Source organism: Tachysurus fulvidraco, chromosome 24 (genome assembly GCF_022655615.1).
Source record: "Tachysurus fulvidraco isolate hzauxx_2018 chromosome 24, HZAU_PFXX_2.0, whole genome shotgun sequence".
NCBI lineage: Eukaryota > Metazoa > Chordata > Actinopteri > Siluriformes > Bagridae > Tachysurus > Tachysurus fulvidraco.
The window spans coordinates 3407936-3430634 of NC_062541.1; the positions used below are offsets into that span (position 1 = coordinate 3407936).

General features: G+C 42.0%; 1 protein-coding gene across 4 annotated transcripts in view; it reads left to right on the forward strand.

Annotated features, from left to right (window-relative positions):
• LOC113661975 (potassium channel subfamily T member 2) overlaps positions 1-22699 on the forward strand; it is a 105542-nt gene that overhangs the window by 26092 nt on the left and 56751 nt on the right. For all 4 annotated transcript variants that reach the window (XM_047808232.1, XM_047808233.1, XM_027176547.2 and 1 more), the window contains exons 2-10: positions 4237-4316; positions 4680-4779; positions 7980-8033; positions 9359-9407; positions 9886-9945; positions 13653-13727; positions 16112-16195; positions 18018-18112; positions 19541-19721. In XM_047808232.1, the coding sequence (XP_047664188.1) occupies positions 4237-4316; positions 4680-4779; positions 7980-8033; positions 9359-9407; positions 9886-9945; positions 13653-13727; positions 16112-16195; positions 18018-18112; positions 19541-19721 (778 nt within the window). The remainder of the gene's footprint in view (positions 1-4236; positions 4317-4679; positions 4780-7979; positions 8034-9358; positions 9408-9885; positions 9946-13652; positions 13728-16111; positions 16196-18017; positions 18113-19540; positions 19722-22699) is intronic.

Consider the following 22699-nt stretch of genomic DNA (forward strand, 5'->3'; position numbering starts at 1 on the left):
TGTATTTTATATGAGCACCATTGGGGCTCCCATTGGAATTATTTATGCTCGGTCTCATTCAGCGGGAAAGAGTCGGCCATGTTAAATTCCGTCTCTCTCTCGATCCTAAAATCCTTTCATTTTACTGAAGCCTTGGCTTCCTAAAATATCCCACAATGCACAACAAAACGACGGAGGTCACTTTCCACATTTATCGGTACTGTATGTTCGACTCCTTACTTGGAAATCTGAACGTCTCAACAAGCTCAAAAAAGCTGCACCAAACACCCGAAACCTACTTCGTCTACAGACGTTAGTAGCTTGTTGTCTTTTTAACCGTATTTGACATCTGAAGACTTTTTAATGATTTAAAAAATGTAATAATAAAAATTTACTAGCTACCATACGACCCTGCTCGAAGGTACATGACAGGGACATGTGTGATTAACGTATGTCATTCGATATGTTTGGTTTTTTTTACAGTCACTAATGAGACACTACATGTTATACTGATTCACTAGCTAGGGATCTAGAGAGGTGATTGAGACACGCCCTCGATCTACGGAGGTGGAAAACGGACCCGTGTCTCATCTGTGCTGTGTAAAACCACGGCATCCTTTTACTCTGTTTTTTTTTTTTTTTCATGCTGAGCCGTTTGCGCTCTTCCACATACGTGAGCTTACAGAGGCTCACGATTGGCCGGTGACGCTGTATGTGACAGAGCGGAGAGACCATGGCTTTCCATTTTCTTCTCTTGGCTCCCGGACACACGTAGAATCGATACGTGATCTCAGGACACTCAGTCCGAGGCTTTCCTGCTGCAGTAGGACATACTTTCCCTGACTAAACAGCTGTCCAGGTGGCACCGATTCGGAGATGCTCTGTAACGCGCAGGTCCACTCGTTGCCCTGATCCCGGATTTGATTACCATAATTATTCGTAATTAGCAAGCTCGTTCCATCGGGGAGCTTCAGACATGGATCCCTGCCATTAATTAAAAGGTTTATTTAGCGGCTTCAGCGCTGCCTGTTCTGTCTGACCAAGAACAATTACGTTTTCAGCTAATTAGCTACAAATGATTTAGCTCTGTAATGACGAGGCTACAGATTGAGGTTAATGACTGTAATACCGGCGAGCAGCAAAAGGGATTCTGCCGAACACGGCCGTGTCGACAGCTGAGCATGATAATCAGATTTTGACTTTGATGTATGTCAAGAAGGCTTTTTTGTGGCATTCTTGTTTTTGTTTCGTCTCTCTCTCTATCCCTCTCTCTCGCGCACACACACACACACACACACACACACACACATTGTACACAGTACACAATGTCGTGACTCATTCTTCTCAGTCGACTGAATCATTTTCAAACGATTCCCCATTAAAAGACGACCAACACTCTCATTGTGCTAATCACTGCATGCAGGACTGTATGACTGTCTACCTAACACACTAACTTTTATTGTGTGTGTGTGTGTGTTTCCATAATTGACTGAGTGAGAGATGCTCTCTGTCACCATAGCAACATGTTTCTGTTGTGTGTAAGGGAGCTTAAAGATAGTAGGGATTAGGGAGCATGTGTCCGTTCTGACCGTCGTGTGTAGGTCACTGGCTACTGCAAAATTGATACGGCTTTTATCTTTCATCTGCTGTCATGTCATGAAAAAAAGATTTGTGTGTGTGTGTGTGTGTGTGTGTGTGTGTGTGTGTGTGTGTGTGTGTGTGTGTGTGTGTTTCATTTTAAAGGAACACTCCACTGATTTTCATCCTAATCTCTGTTTACAGTACAGGTTTTGCCTTTCGGTGTGGTTTGGGATATGGTAGCCTAGTGGTTAAGGTGTTGGGCTACCAATCGGAAGGTTGTGAGTTCGATTCCTACGTCCGCCGAGCTGCCACTGCTGGGCCCCTGAGCAAGGCCCTTAACCCTCAATTGCTCAGTTGTATAAAAATGCATAAAAGCGTCTGCTAAATGATGTTAATGTGTGAGGAGGTTTGTGACTGTTGTCTCGTTCTGGGAATATTCCGACCTCGTTCCTGGCGTTCCTGGGATAGGCTTCAGGATCTGTGCCACCCTGAAAGGGTTCAAATACTTAACTGATGAACTTATGCTAAATTTGATATACGGAAAATAAGAACACAGCTACAAATTCTTTCTGATCTCTTTTCCAAGAAACTCTTATTTTCCTGAAGCTTCCCTCTTAGACAGGATCCATTCAATACAAAAAAATTCTAACGTCCAAGGTAAAACTCATCATAAGGTTGAACGTCAGTCTGCAGTAACACAGGAAATCACAGAGCAAACAGACCTGAGGAGAATCTGGAGAACGAGCCATGGCTCAGACAATCAGATAATCAGGAGAAATGTAATGCGCTGAACAAAAAAAAATGTAGGAAATCACAAGCACAGGATTCTCTGATAAACTCCTCCCAGTAAAGACACTCATGTAATGGAGGTATTTATGGGCAGTGGTGGCTCAAGAGGTTAAGGCTCTGGGTCCTTGATCGTAGGACCTGGGGTTTAAGGTCCATCTCTCCCAAGCTGCCACTGTTGGGAAGGCATTCACTAAATTCCAGGGGTTTTGTTACCACGACGTAAAGTGGGCGTGTTTTTGGAGGTATTAGAAAATGCCCTCTTTCAAAAAAAAAAGAGCAAACCTATGATGGATAATGAAGGACAAAACAGTCATACAGGTAGATTTTATATTTTATATCTATTATGATTTATTATCTTACATGCACTCATTTTCTACCGCTTAACCACTCGGATCACGGGGAGCCTGTGCCTATCTCAGGCGTCATCGGGCATCGAGGCAGGATACACCCTGGACGGAGTGCCAACCCATCACAGGGCACACACACTCTCATTCACACACACACACACTCACACACTACGGACAATTTTTCCAGAGATGCCAATCAACCTACCATGCATGTCTTTGGACCGGGGGAGGAAACCGGAGTACCCGGAGGAAACCCCCGAGGCACGGGGAGAACATGCAAACTCCACACACACAAGGCGGAGGTGGGAATCGAACCCTGACACTGGAGGTGTGAGGCGAACGTGCTAACCACTAAGCCACCGTGCCAACTTATTATCTTACAGTTAAGCTATTTTTGAAAACGAATAAACAACCAAAAACTACGGTTAGGGTTAGGGTTAGATTATCAAATAGGCCACGTCTACCCGATGACGCAATACCTGTTACGCCATTCTGAAATCCTGGGAAAAATAAGTGCCTCCTGTTGGGCAACGAACCCTCACTGCTCCAGGGCGCTGCATCATATCTGACCCTGCACTCTGACCCCAACCTCCTCAACTGGGATGTACGAAGAACTTAAAATAAAAACTTATATACTCCAGTTTCCTTTTTATTAAAAACAATGTAGTAGCTTTCTTATGTTTTTATTCAGGCATTTTCTTTTCAGCCAGGTTATCAGTATTATTGAGATTTCAGTATTTAAGGATTGAATTATAATGAATTAAATAATTATAAGATAATTTAAAAAAAAAAAAAAGAGAGAGAGAAAAAACTACTAACTTCTCTAGCTGTGTGTTTGCTTTTGTTTTAAAGGTTTAAAACACTTGATTTATCGCTGCATTTGATTTCCGGATCGACTTTACTGTACAGCGTGTGCTTTATAGACAGAGCTTGTTGTTGTTGTTGTTGTTGTTGTTGTTGTTGTTGTTGTGGCAGGACTTTCTTTCCCCTACTGAGATATCTGTGGAATATGAAGCAGATCCTCTGAGGTAAAGTGCAGACCGGGGAAAGAATAAACTACTGTACTGTAAATAAACCGGAGATACGTTCGCTTCACGCTCGCCGGGTCGTGTCATGTCTGTGTGTGCCGTGTGTTGCCGTGTGCGTGCACACATCGCCCTGTACCACACTATTATCTCCGGTGGAGGTGTGCTAATCCAGGTCCCAGAGCAGTGAAGGATCATGGGGAACAGAACGTAGGCAGCAATCACCGGCTCTGCTGGAGGTCTGAGAATCGGAAAGATTGTTATTCCTCCGTGTTTAACTGGCAGAAAACAGCAAGGCCTGTTTGTGCCAAGAGCAAGGAGGACATCATTTCCTCTCAGAGTCATTAGCCTTTACCGCACACACACACACACACACACACAGTTCTGCATTCTGCTCTAATTTATGCCTTGTCATATGACTGTAATTACTCTTTCACACTCACACAGGCACACACTTTTTCTCCATTTCCGTGCTTTGTTATATAAACATCCGTCTTTCTGTTTTTTTTTCCCAGAGTCCAGGTCGAGTTTTACGTGAACGAGAACACGTTTAAGGAGCGTCTGAAGCTCTTCTTCATCAAAAACCAGAGATCCAGTGAGTTCCCTCAGACATCGTGGCCAGTTGCGCGTCCTGTAACCTGCTGCTGCTGCTGCTGCTTTGGGTCTTGTTGGTTTGGTTGATGTTGTTGTTGTTGTTGTTGTTGTTGTTGTTGTTGTTGTTGTTGTTGTGCTCTGAGTCTACTGTTCTGTTTGGTTCTTTGGTGTTTTGGTGAAGTTCAGTGAGCTGTGTCAGTCGCTAACCTCTTAGCCGTGTCACTCGTTGTGGTGCACTCTGGACCTCTGTTTGTTGATGTTGTTGTTGTTGTTGTTGTTGTTGTTGTTGTTGTCGTCTGCTTTTCTTTTCTTTTCTTTTTTTTTCTTGAGCTGAACAGATGAGCGTCTCTGTCTCTCACCGCAGGTCTGAGAGTGCGCCTCTTCAACTTCTTCCTGAAGGTGGTGAGCTGCCTGCTGTACATCGTCCGAGTTCTGCTGGATGACCCACGGGAGCAGAAGGACTGGTGAGAGAGACGTGTGTTTGTGTGTGTGTGTGTGTGTGTGTGTGTGTGTGTGTGTGTGTGTGTGTGTGGGTGTGTGTGTAAGGAATAATAATAGAAGCATTTTCTTGTCACATATACATTACATCTTTCGTCACATATCCCAACTTTGAAGGCCCCAGTGAGAGTTGAGGGCCTTGCTCAAGGGCCCAACAGTGCAGCTTGACAGTGCTCGGGCTTGAACACCGATCCTCTGATCAACAACCCAGAGCTTTAACCACTTAATTAATCAAACTAGTTACTGTTACCTCCATATTCCCCTCAAAGCAGGTCCCGGTGTCTCCTAAGACTCGTATACAGTTATCGTCCAACAACTTGTCATACTTTTTATCCGTTCATAGTTGCATATCACACAAGCATTTCCTCCCTAACCTCCATCTATCTATCTCGCTCTCTTTTTTCTTCTCTCTTTTGATGTTAAAAAGGAAGGAAATTAAACAAACTCTTTCTCTATCCTAAAGAACATCTTTACTCCTGACTGTTCTGAAGCTCTGACACTGAAGACTCCTTCCTTAAATTAAGGAGCACAGTGAAATGTTTTCTTCACATTTCCCAACTTTAGAGGTTGGGGTCACAGCACAGGGTCAAACATGATACATTGACACTGAAGCAAAGAGGGTTAAGGGCCTTGTTCAAGGGCCCAATGGTGGCAGCTTGGCAGTGCTTGAACCCTGATCCTTAGATCAACAACCCAGAGTCTTATCCACTACTGCCCCGTCCCCTAATCGACCCATTAACCGACCCCTTTCAACCAATTACAATCCAGAACCGGATGGTATGATAAATCCGGCACTGGGGAGAGCAAACAAAGAGCTTCAGTGGTTAGCACAATCGCTTTGCACCTCCAGGGTTGTGTGTTTGATTCCCGTCTCTTCCATGTGTGTGGGTTGAGTTTGCATGTTCTCTCAGTGCTTTAGCCCAGTGGTCCCCAACCTTTTTTTCGCCACGGACCGGTCAATGTTTGATCATTTTACCGCGGCCCGCTGGGGGTGGGGGGTGGCGGCAATACAATTAAATTAAAATTAATCATTACACTACAACGCGAAATCAAGGAGAACCCTGAGCTTGTTTCTTTACAACGAGACGGTTCCATCTGGGGTAACAGGAGACAATGACACCCGAAGTGTGTCGCTTATGTCCAGGTTATTCCGTGGTTTTGTTTTGGTTGCCGTCACTGCAGAAATCCCCGCTTCACACAGATAGCATGTCGGAAATGGCGATAGGGATGTAAGTGCTGTGGTGACAATCTCAGGGTATTCCGCCATGACTTTAATCCAGAACACCGGCAGAGTTTCTAACTTTCTAACGACGTCTGTTTCCTGCTCATTTTTGCTAATCTGTGGGTTAAATTTGAGCAAACACAATATACACGTACACCAAGCACTGTTAAACATGACAAAGTACCGGTGAACAGAGAGAAGAGCGATACACACCTTCTCTCTCCACCAAAGCTACAACACCACTGCCGCTCGCAGCCGCTCAGCTCCAGGCGTCACCTAAACCCGGCCCGATATCACGATATTTTGCGCATGCGCGGTATCGGTGCGGCTTTAGGTGACGTCTCTCAGCTCCCGGTTAACCTCTCGTCCATGGAAAGTCACACAAACCCGAGAGAAATACACCACAGTAAATACAATGGAAATAATTTAATGGTACCGGGCCGCCCAAGCAACATTAAATTATTTCCATTTTATTTACTGTGGTGTATTTCTCTCGCGGCCCGGGGATTGGGGACCGCTGCTTTAGGGGTCTCCTCAGGGTTCTCAGGTTTAAATCAGTCCAAAGCCATATGTTCAAGCTGATTGGCATCTCTAGCTGAGTCCCCTCAGATAGACTCCATGTGACACCATGTAGAAAATAGATAAAGCCCTGGGACCTGCACGAGACAATTTGACCCTGTAGTAATTGATGCTTAAGGATTGATAATAGGTGGGATGATGTAGCCTAGTGGTTAAGGTGTTGGAGCACTGATTTGAATCCCTGAGCAAGGCCCTGGGCTGTATAAAAAGGGGATAAAATGTAAGTCACTTCTTTTTTTTTTTCCTTTACATTTTGTAACTGTTATGAAGCACTGTTTTGATACGAGTCGACGAATCCCGGGTCGTATTCCAAGATCCAGGTTCCAGCAGTCGGCGTAATTGGAAAAGTTCTGACAATGTCATTACAAAGTGAGAATGAACCCAGGCACAGGTGAGGACAGAGAGAGAGAGAGAGAGAGTGACAGAGAAACCGACAGAGAGAGAGAAACAGACAGAGAGAGTGAGAGAGAGAGAGAGAGAGAGAGAGAGAGAGAGAGAGAGAGATACAGGCAGAGAGTGAGAGAGAGACAGAGAGAGACAGAGAGAGAGAAACAGATGGAGAGAGTGAGAGAGATACAGGCAGAGAGAGAGAGAGAGCAACAGACAGATGGAGAGAGAGAGACAGAGACAGAGATACAGGCAGAGACAGAGAGAGAGAAACAGATGGAGAGAGTGAGAGAGATATATTCATCATCTATCCTGATATAGTATATGTCTAGATATACTCATATAGCATCTTCTATATCTATACTTATACCTACCTCATATTTTATCTATATCAAATGCTATACAGTCATCATACTATCTCTATCCTCTATTCGCCATCACTCTTTCTCTCTCTATTTCTCTCTCTCCCATTCCTTCTCTTTACTCTATCTCTTTAGTCTCTCTCTCTATCTCTACTCATCTTTCTCTCTCTCTTCTCTTCCCCTCGCCTCTATCCCTCGCTTTCTCTACTCATCTTTCTCTATATCTACCTCTCTCTCTCTCTTTTCTCTCTCTTCTATCTCATCTCTCTTTCTCTCTCTCTTCTCTCTCTCTTCTTTCTCTCTCGCTCTCTCTCTCCTCTCTCTCTCGTGTGCTCTCGGTGCTCGCTCCTGGCTCTCTGTCTCTGAGATCGATATATATGATATATATATATAAGAAGACTCCCAATTCCCTTCTCATCGCCTACATACAACTCCACAAACCTCGACTAAAGATCGCATGTTTGGAGCGAGGATGCAGATCAGAGTGATTTATAGGAGCTTGAATATCAGTATCGAGCCCCAGCTACTGGGAGTTTCTTTATTTGTGTGTGTGTGTGTGTGTGTGTGTGTGTGTGTGTGTGTGTGTGTGTGTGTGTGTGTGTGTGTTTCCCTACAGTCCTGGCTGTCTCAGACAGAATGCCTCTGCACAGAACAAAAGCCATTTTGACTGGTAAGTGTGTGTGACTTCAGATAAAAAAAATAAAAAAAGATCAGCAATCTTCCTTTAATGATGGAGAAAAAAACAAATCTCTATCGACCCATCTTTCGTCTCCTGAAAGGACCGGCAGACTTTGTGCCGCTGGCCAGCGATAATAATACATTCTCATTACATCAGCATGAGGCCTGGTGTGACTCTCCCCAACCCCTGAGCAGTGCGTATGATCCAATCCCGAGCAGCAGGAAAGCTCGCTCTGCTCTCAGCTCTACTGTATCGATCTTATCGACGTCAACAGTGACGGAGGAAAGGAGCGGAGCGAGGGGACTCCAGATACGATAATGAAAGGTTATATTTAGGCAGGACGTCGTCCCCGGTGCTCTGCGTTTTAATAAGAGGGAGCAGTCGAGTGCGTGTGTGTCTCTCACGCTGGGTTGCACTGTTACCACCTCGTTCATTTGGACAAATTAGCGCTATAGCGATTTGTGAGACGGATGTTCAGTTTTCGAATTACGGTTTATAAACGTTTTCGGGTTTACGGACTCGGAGGCGTGCTGAGAAATCGTGCTGCGTTCGTGTTTATGGTAGATTTTGCTCCTGATAATAATAGATTATAGTGTAAGTGGCAATTCTCTGATATGGCTTTTTGACTTCATGCTGTTTTGGATCAATTCAAGTACAAGATGTTTGCTGATGAGTTTTACACTTACATCTGGATAGAAAGGTGTTTTTTTTTTTTGTTTTTTTACAGTAAACAGGAAACCGTTTATTTCGTCCTATGATTAACTGAAACAGATGCGAGTGCTGTTCCAATAGTTTAGTGTACGTTCAAGCTACACTACAATCACAGCTAAGTTATGAGCGTGCTGTTAAGGATTATGAAGCTAGGGAATTAAATAAAACCCATTTCTGCTTTCTGAGATGCTCCAAGTGTTTGTTCATCTAAAAAGCAGGTCAGGAAAGGAAAGGAAAGGAAAGGAAAGGAAAGGAAAGAGGAAACAGAAAAGGAAAGGAAATAGGAAACAGAAAAGGAAAGGAAAGGAAAGTAAAAGAAAGGAAAGGAAAAGGAAATTAAAGAAAATGGAAAAAAAAGGAAAGGAAAAAAAAGGAAAGTTTCTACAAACTCAGATAGGTTTTTTTTTCACATTTTCTGCATAACTTTCCTTACTGTAGTATTTCATCGATCGAAAATTCAGCTCTCTTTGCTGTTTCTGAAACTTCCGAGGCCTTTAATCTGAGTGGAAACACTGAACTGTGTGATGAGTTCCTTGTCCTTGCTTTACGTTTTTCTCTCGGTGTCTCGCTCGGTTTCCTCCAATAACAACCTCTTTTGCCAACAGGTCCCTCATTATCTGGGTGAACAGACCTCTGCCACTTTGGGTGCTCCAGGTCAGATCAATTAACCTTTTTCTAACACACACACACACACACACACACACACACACACACACACACACACACACACATACACACACACACACACACACACACAGAGCACATTGTATAGATATCACACCAGCTCTGGTACAAAATCTGGGAATTACAGTCTTATGTGGACAAATAAAAGCACACAGATTTCACAACATGGAAACACTCACACACACACACACACACACACACACACACACACACACACACACACACACACACACACACACACACAGGACCTGTGTGTCATTGCTGTTTTGTACTTATGGCCACTCGGTCCAGACATTTCACAGTAAGCACTTTTATTGCTGCCCACTGTTTCCTCCCACACTGTTAGACTTTACTCATCTCTCTCTCTCTCTCTCTCTCTCTCTCTCTCTCTCTCTCTCTCTCTCTCTCTCTCTCTCTCTCTCTCTCTCTCTCCTTTCTTTCTCACCAGGTCCTTGTGGCTTTCATCAGCTTTTCAGAAACCATGTTGCTTGTCTACTTGAGCTACAAGGTAAGAGACATGGGATTGCAACACCCTGAAACTAAATCGCAAGCGAATTTGTCCTTTCTGAACCTTCCAGTCAGCTCAACCAAGATTTCACGATCATTTTTGTGTCGTATTATTACCCCCACGGATCATACAGGTTTACTACTACTATATATCACCATATAACTCTGCCCACCCAGTGGCCCATTATGTATTATCTTGGATTATGTAACGTGGTGCATCCATCCATATTCTACACTACTTATCCTATTAGGTCGCTGCCTATCCCAGTTTAGCCCAGGAGACACAATCTAGGGTTGTGTCACAATCCACAAGGCAGGGTACACCCTGGGCATGATGCCAGCCTAACGAAGCACACAATTGCACCACGCATTTACACACTACAGATTTAGAGATGTCAATCAGCCTAAAACGCATGTCTGTGGACTGAGTGAGAAAGCTGAAGAACCCTGAGGAAAGCTGGAGAACATGCAAACTGCACACCCACGGTGGAGGTGGGACTTTGGGAAGTCGTGGCCTAATGCTTAGAGAGTTTGACTCCTAACCCTAAGCTTGTGGGTTCGCGTCTCAGGCCGGCAATACCAGGACTGAGGTGCCCTTGAGCCCCCCCAACTGCACCCCGGGCGCCGCAGCATAAATGGCTGCCCACCGCTCCGGGTGTGTGTTCACGGTGTGTGTGTGTGTGTGTTCACTGCTGTATGTGTGTGTGCACTTTGGATGGGTTAAACACAGAGAACGAATTCTGAGTATGGGTCACCGTACTTAGCCTTATGTCACGTCACTTCACTTCACCAGCCATGCTAACCTCTAAGTCACCATCTTTAAAAAAAAAAAGTACCAAGAGATCTCAGCATGGAGGATCTCAGCATGGAGATCTCCTCTGCCAGGAGGTTATGACATGGCTGAGTATCAGGAACCACAGGGACAGATGGGGTACTGGCAGGCATCTTTTTTTATAACTTCTTGTCTTGTCATGTGTTTGTGATTGCTCACATATTTTGTGTCATGCCCTCTCTATTGTTCTATTTCCTGTCTCATCACCTGCTTCCCATTTTCCCTAATGCAGGGGTCGGCAACCTTAAACACTCAAAGAGCCATTTGGAGCCGTTTCCCAAAGAAAAAAAAACACAGGGAGCCACATAACCCTTTTAACATCTAAAATGAAGATAACGCTGCATATATCGTTTTTTACCTTTATAGAAAGTGTAGAAAAAACTGTAGTGTTGCATTTATGAAATCAATGAACTGCTATCCAGTAAATTTTATTTCTGCAGGCAAACAAAAATATTTTGAACAGTTTGAACTAACCGTAAGTGGGCACGGTGGCTTAGTGGTTAGCACGTTTACCTCACACCTCCACGGTCGGGGGTTCGATTCCCGCCTCCGCCTTGTGTGTGTGGAGTTTGCATGTTCTCCCCGTGCCTCGGGGGTTTCCTCCGGGTACTCCGGTTTCCTCCCCCGGTCCAAAGACATGCATGGTAGGTTGATTGGCATCTCTGGAAAATTGTCCGTAGTGTGTGAGTGTGTGAGTGAATGAGAGTGTGTGTGCCCTGCGATGGGTTGGCACTCCGTCCAGGGTGTATCCTGCCTCGATGCCCGATGACGCCTGAGATAGGCACAGGCTCCCCGTGACCCAAGAAGTTCGGATAAGCAGTAGAAAATGAGTGAATGAATGAATGAATGAATGAATGAACTTTAACAAAAAAGACACTGGGTTGAAGGTTACTGTCAAATAAAATGTCCAACGTCTAATCGAGTCCTCTTCGTATTCATGACATCAAAATTTTAACTTCCCGGCTGCAGCGAACCAAGAACGCGTCTGCTTCTGTGTCGGATTTCGCAAGTTGGCGGTTATGACGCGTATTTTGAGCGACAAACAAATTAAACAGGGTTTATTTTAATGTTACAAGAGCATCTTAATCTTAGAATTTAGAATTACAGTTTTTTTTAAAAAAAAAACTAGCTAACTAAAATACAATAAATTGAAATTAAATATTTATTTTCCAAATCTACGGGGAGCCGCAGCAGAGGGATGAAAGAGTCACTTGTCTCTTAAGTCGTTGTTTAATGTCACATTTTGTTATGTTTATCCCTGTCGTGTCTTTTGCTTTACCGGCGCCTTCATGTTCCTCGCTGCTCGTGTTCTGTTTATTTTTATCTCATGTGTAAGTTATGTTTGCGTTCAAGTGGTTCAAAAAGCCTAGAACTGTTTATCCTGCAAATGAGTCTGATTCGTGGAGATCACCGCAGAAGCGTGACAGAGATTCTAAATCGCCACAGAAATGGAAAGTCGCATCTCTATTTTTGACGTACACCGCTACGTTTCCTTCGGCTCCTGCGCAAGCTGCCTATTGGGCAATGAATGAGCTTCAGAACATTCATCCAGCAACAAGAAATCCATCTCCTGTCACATGAAAAAGACAACGATTGAGCACAACATTGTGCTGCACCAAATCCAGCATCATTTTCTGAGAAATAAAAGAAGTCTGACGCAGACCCGGGCTATTTCTGGTGATTGGTACTGTAGCTCCGCTGACTTCGTGTTCACTTTCTCAGGTCAGGCTTAATGTTTTTTTCTGCACCTCAAGGTGTGCGTGAAACCTCTTCAGGCTTCAATGAGGGATCAAAGAGGATGGATGGGAGAAGAGAGGTTGAGAAGCAGAGAGAGAGAGAGAGAGAGAGAGAGAGAGAGAGATGTACCAACCAAGCTCTCCGTTTATTGAGAGCTCTTGTGCCGGATGAGTGGAGAGGACGATGTTCGTCCACTTCAGAACCCCTCGACGGTGTCGTCGCTTTGATTTCTTACGTCTTCTTTGAAGTTCTTTCTCCCCATCCATCCATCCATCCATCCTTCCTTCCTTCTCTCGTTCTCTATCCACCCTTTATTGATTTCTGCTGTAACCAACAAATCCTTACTGCCCACGCCGAACTTGTGTGGGTCACAAATAAAGGCCCTGCTGGCTGTCTTGCAGACTACATCCCTGCTCAAGCTTTTGTCTGATACTAAGAATTGTTTGTCATTGTATTCTACTCGTACAGATCTAGACCCAATGGGTCGCCTCACAGCTTCATGTTTTCTGGTTCCATCCCCAGCTCTGGGTTTACCAGGCTGAGTTTCTGTGCATGGTCTCTTCGTGTCTGTATGGGTTTTTTCTGGTTTCCTACTACCTCCTGGTGGACGAGAGGCTTTAATTTGCCCCTGGGTTTAAATACTGTATAAGTGTGGTTGGTGCCCTGCTTCAAACTAATGCTGAGGACAAGTTCAGTGTTTCAGTATCATTAGTAAATGTTACTACGTAGTATTATGTGTTTGGGGGGTTGTGGGGGGCACTGGGCACTTCTGATTAGAAGGTTGTGAGTTTAAATCCCAGGTCCACCGCTGGACCACTGAGCCAGGCAGCCTCTCCCCAACCCTCAATTGTATAAAATGAGATGAACATTTAAGTCACACTGGAAAAGGGCATCTGCCAAATGTTATTAATGTAAATGACCACATATACCATTACTGTACAAGTCATAGCTCAGCAAAAGGTTTCCAGAGAAGCAGAACCATAATCCATAACATAATAATGGTGCACCACATCCAATCACCTTGCAAAGAGGATTATGGTCTATCGTAAATCCCGGGTAGAGGAACGTTTCACACTTGTAATTTACACACATGCAAACACTGACCTTTCATTCATATATTGTACTGTATTTGTTTCCAGGGTAACGTGTGGGAGCAAGTTTTACGTGTCCCGTTCATCTTGGAGATGATCAGCGCTGTCCCTTTCGTCATCACTGTGAGTCTCTGATTTCTTATACAACCGGAACATTCCAGTCATCAGTCAGGGTACGATTAAAAACCATCAGAACAATTTTAGTGAGATGTAGCGACCGTGAAGGCTGTAGCAGGTGATTTACTGTCCATCATGTCCGTCCTCATCAAACCTCCCAGAAAGTCGTTACAGCCAATCTGCCATTCGGTGAATGCTCAAATTGGGTGATATTTGGATGCTAGGATTAGTTTAATAGTATAAATAGATACTGTGGTGTGGTGCAACGCTGCCAATACACAGAGGTGCCAATACCTTTTGTTAATTTTTTTTTTATTCTCACGCTTATTGATCATTTATATGCAACACCACACAACATGGACATGTGACATATCAAAACACTCAGCACAATGAGGGGAACTATATTTCCACTGATTAACTCATATTCATTAGTGACTGTAACTCATCTGATGCGTGTGCTGTGTCCTTTAAACACATCCACTGAGTAGATGTTCTTAAATAAAAAGTATTTAACACCAAGTGTCATTAGATTAGATGGGAGTTTGTAGTCGAATCTGGTTTGGCTGTGAGATTTTGATATTGCTTGGTTCAACAGATTCATTTTTGCTTGTTCAGTTAGATTCACTATTGTTTGTTTCACTAGATCCGCTTTTGTTTGTTTCACTAGATTCGCTTTTGTTTGTTTCACTAGGTCAACTTTTGTTTGTTTCACGAGATTCGCTTTTGTTTGTTTGACTAGGTCAACTTTTGTTTGTTTCACTAGATTCGCTTTTGTTTGTTTCACTAGTTTCGCTTTTGTTTGTTTCACGAGATTCGCTTTTGTTTGTTTCACTAGATTCGCTTTTGTTTGTTTCACTAGATTCGCTTTTGTTTGTTTCACTAGATTCGCTTTTGTTTGTTTCACTAGTTTCGCTTTTGTTTGGTTCACTAGATTCACTTTTGTTTTTTTCACTAGTTTCACTTTTGTTTCACTAGTTTCGCTTTTGTTTGTTTCACTAGATTCGCTTTTGTTTGTTTCACTAGATTCGCTTTTGTTTGTTTCACTAGGTTAACTTTTGTTTGTTTCACTAGTTTTGCTTTTGTTTGTTTCACTAGTTTTGCTTTTGTTTGTTTCACTAGTTTCACTTTTGTTTGTTTCACTAGTTTCACTTTTGTTTGTTTCACTAGATTCGCTTTTATTTGTATCACGAGATCCGCTTTTGTTTGTTTCACTAGATTCACTTTTGTTTGTTTCACTAGATTCTCTTTTGTTTGTTTCACGAGATCCGCTTTTGTTTGTTTCACTAGATTCACTTTTGTTTGTTTCACTAGTTTCGCTTTTGTTTGTTTCACTAGTTTCGCTTTTGTTTGTTTCACTAGTTTCACTTTTGTTTGTTTCACTAGTTTCACTTTTGTTTCACTAGATTCACTTTTATTTGTTTCACGAGATCCGCTTTTGTTTGTTTCACTAGATTCACTTTTGTTTGTTTCACTAGATTCGCTTTTGTTTGTTTCACGAGATCCGCTTTTGTTTGTTTCACTAGATTCTCTTTTGTTTGTTTCACTAGATTCACTTTTGTTTGTTTCACGAGATCCGCTTTTGTTTGTTTCACTAGATTCTCTTTTGTTTGTTTCACTAGATTCACTTTTGTTTGTTTCACTAGATTCGCTTTTGTTTGTTTCACTAGATTCACTTTTGTTTGTTTCACTAGATTCGCTTTTGTTTGTTTCACTAGATTCACTTTTGTTTGTTTCACTAGATTCGCTTTTGTTTGTTTCACTAGATTCACTTTCACATGTTCACTAGCTTTGTCAGACGAGGCTCACTAATGTTAGCATTCACCATGCTTGCTGCTAATTAGTGCTGGTTTCTTTCACCTGATGTAATCTGTGCGTCTGTCCGAGCGGCTGTTCTAGAAAATGAGCAATAATCAGCACCAATATATTACGTCTTTTGTTTCACTGAGGTATTGAGTTCATTTCATTTGTTCTCCTTTAATCTCGATTCGTTGGAGTCACGTTACAGAACGATGAGACGTGGTTTTTTTTTTTGGTTTTTTTTAAAGATAAGATGTGATTAAATAAGTTGTTATTTTTGGGAGAGGTTTTATTAGCTACAGGTCTCAGGATATTGAGATTTGAGATCTGGAGAAAACAAATGAATTTTTTTTATCATCAGGGGTTTTTTCATGCTCTCTCTCCCACTCTCTCTCTCTCTCTCTCTCTCTCTCTCTCTCTCTCTCTCTCTTTCTCACTCTCTAGATGGTTCTAGATAATTAGTGAGCGTAAGCGGTGCAAATAATTGAAATGAAAAGTGTTGTATGCGATAGAAATCTGTCAGATCCTGCTAGGCGTCTTTCTAAAGAGGTTATTAAGTGTTCTTTTCTCTCCTCTTCTTTATTTCCTCTCAGGTGATTTTACCTTCGCTTCGAAACTTGTTCATTCCCGTCTTTCTGAACTGCTGGCTGGCCAAACATGCCCTGGAAAACATGATCGTAAGTAAAGAGAAAAAACAACATATATATCACTCCTATTTCCCCTCACGGCTGTCTCTTATCACGATCATCCTCCTCTCCTTTGTTTCTGTGTGTGGAGAAAAACAGCGACAGCAGGTGATCTCAGAGGACGAAGAGTAAGCCGGTAAAACTCACGTACCGTCTGAACAGCGTGACGCTAATAACAATTAGCAACACTAGCACGAATTGCACTGTTCTGGCTGCTGGGTTTATTTTATTTATTAGATTTTATAAAAGTCCTGTGTTTGAAAAGCTAGAGAAATGAACATCTGGATTAATGAGGACTCTGTAGCAGCTTATAGCCAGGAAAACATTAGCAATCTTTCAGAATTACTGCAGATTTACTGCAGGTTCATGTTCGTTATGTTGCATGGATTAAGAAAGGAATGAAAGGATAAAATCCACCATGGTTTGGTGTTAGAGGATCAGTGGCAGTGTAAAGGGATCTGTTACCAACCCAGGAAGTGTTTTATTCCTCTTTTACCACAGAAAATGAGTTTAATGGTATTCTGTTTATTTTGAGAACAAGACATCATGTCATCAGTTTCTAGTTAAATGTAATTTAAACATCCATAAACAAGTTAGGTGATGTTATCAGTCACAAGTTCTCTCATCTTTTCCCCTCTCTCTCTCTGTCGCTATTTCTTTCCATAATCTCTCTTTCTCTGCCTTCCAATCTGTCTGTCTGTCCAGTTTCTCTCCCTTCCTCCTTCAGCCGTCTCTTAGTCTGTCTGTCTTCATGTCTCTCTTTCTCTTTGCCTCTTTTTCGCTCCACATACTCTGTCTGTCTGTCTCTGTCTGTCTCTCTCTATCTTTTTGTCTTTGTCTGTCTGCCTCTCTCTCTCTCTCTCTCTCTCTCTTTTCCTGTCTGTCTGCCTGTCTGTCTATCTGTATGTCTCTCACATCAGGAACAGCACATTAAAAAAAAAAAACAACTGACACTACAGTCAGAGCTGCTGTTGTGAAGAACGACTCATCCGCTTCTGACCAGATTGGAGAATTCAGTATTCAGTAATGCTACGTGCATGTCTTGTTTTAGTTGTTGTTGTTTTTCACCAAGGTAATTCATTATGATCATTTGTTCTCGTTATTTATTTATATCATTACAGGAAAATTAAGTTTGCTCTTTACAAGGTCTCAAACTAATTAAAGGTTTGCAGGGGGAAAAAATCATTAGCTTGAGATCTCAGGAAAAAATCTGTTGCCTCATGATTATGATATACGAGATCAGGAGGAAACCGATGAACACTCAATCATGAGAAAAGAGAATGAAACAGGAATCCTGATGTTCTCTCTCTCTCTCTCTCTCTCTCTCTCGCTCTCTCTCTCTCTCGCTCTCGTTCTCGCTCTTTTCCGCAGTCTAACTTTTAGTGATTTCCGGCGCTCAGTCTTTCTGACATTTATGTGTCTTTGCTGTGCCATGCGTTTTTTCTTCACACTACTGTGACCTTCTGTCAGCATGTATTGTTTTAGTTCAGTAAGCTCCGCCCCTTTGTTATCAGGGGTGGAGCTTGCTATGCTAGGAAATGCTAATTAGTCAAAAATAAGCTAAAATGAGTTACTAAAGCTTGTCTTATATCTGTAGCATGATTTGTCCTTATAATTAAACTCACCATCTTTAATATTTGTTAATTTAACAAATGCACCATAACAATTTGCATCATTTCTGTTTATATCAAGTTACATTTTTTATAGTTTTTTAGTTGTGGAAAGAAATGCAATGACTGTGTGTGTGTGTGTGTGTGTGTGTGTGTGTGTGTGTGTGTGTGTGTGTGTGTGTGTGTGTGTGTGTGTCTTTCAGAATGACCTACACAGAGCCATCCAGCGCACCCACTCAGCCATGTTCAATCAGGTGCTCATACTTATCAGCACCCTCCTCTGCCTCATCTTCACCTGGTGAGAGACTGAAAAATAGAGTGAGTGGGTTAAAGGGGGGAGAGGTGAAAAAGTGAGGGGTTGAGAGGAGGAGAGGTGAGTATGGGTGTGAGAGAGTGAGGGGTTTTAGAGAAGGAAGGAAGGAGTAAGGAATGAGTAAAAGAGGGAGGGGATGAGAAAGGGAGGGAGAGGGGATGAGTGAGGGACGGGATGAGGGATGAAGAGGGGCTGAGTGAGGGTGTGAGAGAGGGAGGGGGACAGAATGAGTGAGGGAGGGTGAGTGAGGGAGGGAGAGGGGATAAGTGAGGGTGTGAGAAAGGGAGGGGTGAGGGAGAGAGGGGTGAGGGAGGGTTGAGTGAGTAAGGGAATAAGAGGAAAGGGGGTGAGTGAGGGTGTGAGAGAGGGAGGGGGGGATGAAAGAGAGAGAATAGTGAGAGAGAGGGGGTGATAAGGGAAAGGGGTGAGTCTATTTTTTCATTTTCTTTGTATTTTCTTTTTAATTAAAAAATGAATTTAATTGTAATTATTCTGCCCCTTTAAACAGTCTCTTGGGTCGAAACTGCCCTGAAAGCAGAAAAGTCAATAAAGCAAACACTAATTACTGAAGTGATATGTGATAAGTGTGTGTGTGTGTGTGTGTGTGTGTGTGTGTGTGTGTGTGTGTGTGTGTGTGTGTGTGTGTGTGTGTGTGTGCTTCTTTCTTTCTTTCTTTCTTTCTTTCTTTCTTTCGCTATTTCTCTGCCTCTTCCTCTTCTTTACCTTTCTGACTCTCGGTCATATGTTTTCTTCATTTATATATTTTTCCTTTCATTTATTCTGTCATTTATCTTCTCTCCACTTTATCTTTCACTTCCTTACATTATTCTTATTCATGACTCATTTAATATCTTCTGTCGTCTCACTCCATCCTTCTCTTCCTTTGCTCTTTTTACTCTCTTTCATCTCTCTCCCTCGGTCCTTCTCTACCTTATGACTCCTTTACTTTTCTCCTGTTTTCTTACTCCATCTTTCATTCCTTCGCATGTCTCATTTTTTATTATTCTTTCTCTTCTTCACTTTTTCTTTATTCTTTTCTTCATCCTTCTCTCTTGCTGTTCTCTCTGCATCTTTTTTCTACTCCTGTTTCTATCCCTCTGTCTTTTTCCCATTATGTCCTTCACTTTTACCTCTTCTGTCTTCACCCCCCCCTCTCTCTATCTCTCTCCCCTCTCTCTCCCTCTCCCCCTCTCTCTCTTCCTTTCAAACCTCCCCTTACCTCTCTCTCTCCCCCTCCATCTCTCTCTCTCTGTCTCTCTCTCTCCTTCTCTCCCTCTCTCCCTCTCTACCCCTCCTCTCCCCCCTCTCTCCCCCCTCTCACCCTATCTACCCCCCCCCCTCGGTCTCTCTCTCTTTCTCTCTCTCTCTCTCTCTCTCTCTCTCTCTCTCTCTCTCTCTCTCTCTCTCTCACAGTATCTGTGGGATTCAGCACCTGGAGCGAGCAGGGAATAATCTCACACTCTTCGACTCTCTGTATTTCTGCGTGGTCACCTTCTCCACTGTGGGTTTTGGTGATGTTACCCCTCAGATCTGGCCCTCACAGCTCCTGGTGGTCATCATGATCTGTGTGGCTCTCATCGTGCTGCCCATTCAGGTGTGTGCTGGTGACCTTTGACCTCTGCCGTACTCTCCCACCTCACAAACCGTCTACAGCTCTGTCACAGACGGCTTAAGCGAAAAAAAGCCTTTCCTTTGGTCGCTCAGACTTCGATTTGTTTATTTCTTTAACATTAGTTCAAACACTTTATGAACAAAATCAGCTAAACGACTTTAAAGGCCTTGTTTTACATAAAACATTCTCCTGGTAACATGTGATGGGAAAAGACACACTTACACTCCATGCTTCTTATCTTCAGGAAAATAATCTAATTTACACGTTTCCCTAATTTGTGTGTCACGTGTAGTCAGTTAGCTGTTAGTCACACGGTTTGTACTGGTGCTATGATGCTAGTGTAGTCTTTATCTGTCCAGTTTACATCATTCCAGTTTACATCATTCCAGTTTACTTCTCTCCAGTTTACATCATTCCAGTTTACATCATTCCAGTTTACTTCTCTCCAGTTTACATCATTCCAGTTTACTTCTCTCCAGTTTACATCATTCCAGTTTACATCATTCCAGTTTACTTCTCTCCAGTTTACATCATTCCAGTTTACATCATTCCAGTTTACTTCTCTCCAGTTTACATCATTCCAGTTTACTTCTCTCCAGTTTACATCATTCCAGTTTACATCATTCCAGTTTACATCATTCCAGTTTACTTCTCTCCAGTTTACATCATTCCAGTTTACATCATTTCAGTTTACTTCTCTCCAGTTTACATCATTCCAGTTTACTTCTCTCCAGTTTACATCATTCCAGTTTACATCATTCCAGTTTACATCATTCCAGTTTACATCATTCCAGTTTACTTCTCTCCAGTTTACATCATTCCAGTTTACATCATTCCAGTTTACATCATTCCAGTTTACTTCTCTCCAGTTTACATCATTCCAGTTTACATCATTCCAGTTTACATCATTCCAGTTTACTTCTCTCCAGTTTACTTCTCTCCAGTTTACATCATTCCAGTTTACATCATTCCAGTTTACTTCTCTCCAGTTTACATCATTCCAGTTTACTTCATTCCAGTTTACTTCTCTCCAGTTTACATCATTCCAGTTTACATCTCTCCAGTTTACTTCTCTCCAGTTTACATCATTCCAGTTTACATCTCTCCAGTTTACTTCTCTCCAGTTTACATCATTCCAGTTTACATCTCTCCAGTTTACTTCTCTCCAGTTTACATCATTCCAGTTTACATCATTCCAGTTTACATCATTCCAGTTTATATCATTCCAGTTTACTTCTCTCCAGTTTACATCATTCCAGTTTACATCAATCCAGTTTACATCAATCCAGTTTACATCATTCCAGTTTACATCATTCCAGTTTACATCAATCCAGTTTACTTCATTCCAGTTTACATCATTCCAGTTTACTTCATTCCAGTTTACATCATTCCAGTTTACTTCTCTCCAGTTTGCATCATTCCAGTTTAATTCTCTGCGGTTTACATTATTCCAGTTTTCATTATTCCAGTTTCCAACATTCCAATTTCCATATGTCCAGGTTCCATCTCTCCAGTTTACATCATTCCAGTTTACTTCTCTCCAGTTTACATCATTCCAGTTTACTTCTCTCCAGTTTACATCATTCCAGTTTACTTCTCTGCGGTTTACGTTATTCCAGTTTACTTCTCTGCGGTTTACGTTATTCCAGTTTACTTCTCTCCGGTTTACATCATTCCAGTTTACTTCTCTGCGGTTTACGTTATTCCAGTTTACTTCTCTGCGGTTTACGTTATTCCAGTTTACATTATTCCAGTTTCCAACATTACAATTTCCATATGTCCAGGTTCCATCTTCCAGTTGACATCATTCAGTCATATTTCCATTTTACATATTTTTCCAGTTTCCAGTTGACATCATTCCAGTTTCCATGTAAACTGGAAAACAGGAAACTTTATTTGAACAATGTTTTAAATTAAATTAATTTAATTTAATTAATTAAATTAAATAATTAAATTAAATACAATACAATGAAATTGAATAAGATGCAAATAAATTGAGATGAAATAATAATTAAATAAAACTGTACAGTGAATCGTAAATAGAGTTTTTATGATTAAAATGTTTGTTATTTAGCAACGTAGCTTAGCGTAGCTTAGCATAGCTTAGTGTAGTTTAGAGTAGATTTAGCATAGCTTGAGTACTCTTAGCATAGCTTAGTGTAGTTTTAGAGTAGATTTAGCGTAGCTTGAGTAGTCTTAGCATAGCTTAGTGTAGTTTTAGAGTAGTAGCTTTAGCATAGCTTAGAGTAGCATTAGCTTAGCTTAGTGTAGCTTAGAGTAGCTTTAGCATAGCTTAGTGTAGTTTAGAGTAGCTTTAACGTAGCTTAGAGTAGCCTTAGCATAGCTTAGCGTAGCTTAGAGTAACTTTAGCATAGCTTAGTGTAGTTTAGAGTAGCTTTAGCATAGCTTAGAGTAGCCTTAGCGTAGCTTAGAGTAGCTTTAGCATAGCTTAGTCTAGTTTAGAGTAGCTTTAGCATAGCTTAGAGTAGCTTTAGTGTAACTTAGCATAGCTTAGTGTAGTTTAGAGTAGCTTTAGCGTAGCTTAGAGTAACCTTAGTGTAGCTTAGAGTAGCTTTAGCATAGCTTAGTGTAGTTTAGAGTAGCTTTAGCGTAGCTTAGAGTAGCCTTAGTGTAGCTTAGAGTAGCTTTAGCATAGCTTAGTGTAGTTTAGAGTAGCTTTAGCGTAGCTTAGAGTAGCTTTAGCATAGCTTAGCTTCACCTCACAGGTTTACATTAATGTGACCCGTCTGATATGTCATTATCTAAACACTAAAGTGATAACTACATCATTTCACATAAAGAAATGTACAAATAAATGGATAAAAAAGTGGCATAGCATTTTGTAACACAGCAAATTGCTGTGAAATAAAGCGAAAAAACACTCTGTCATGCTGTTATAGGAAAATAATCAACCCCGTGCTGGTCACCGGGACTCTGCTTCATCCCTCCATATCACTGTT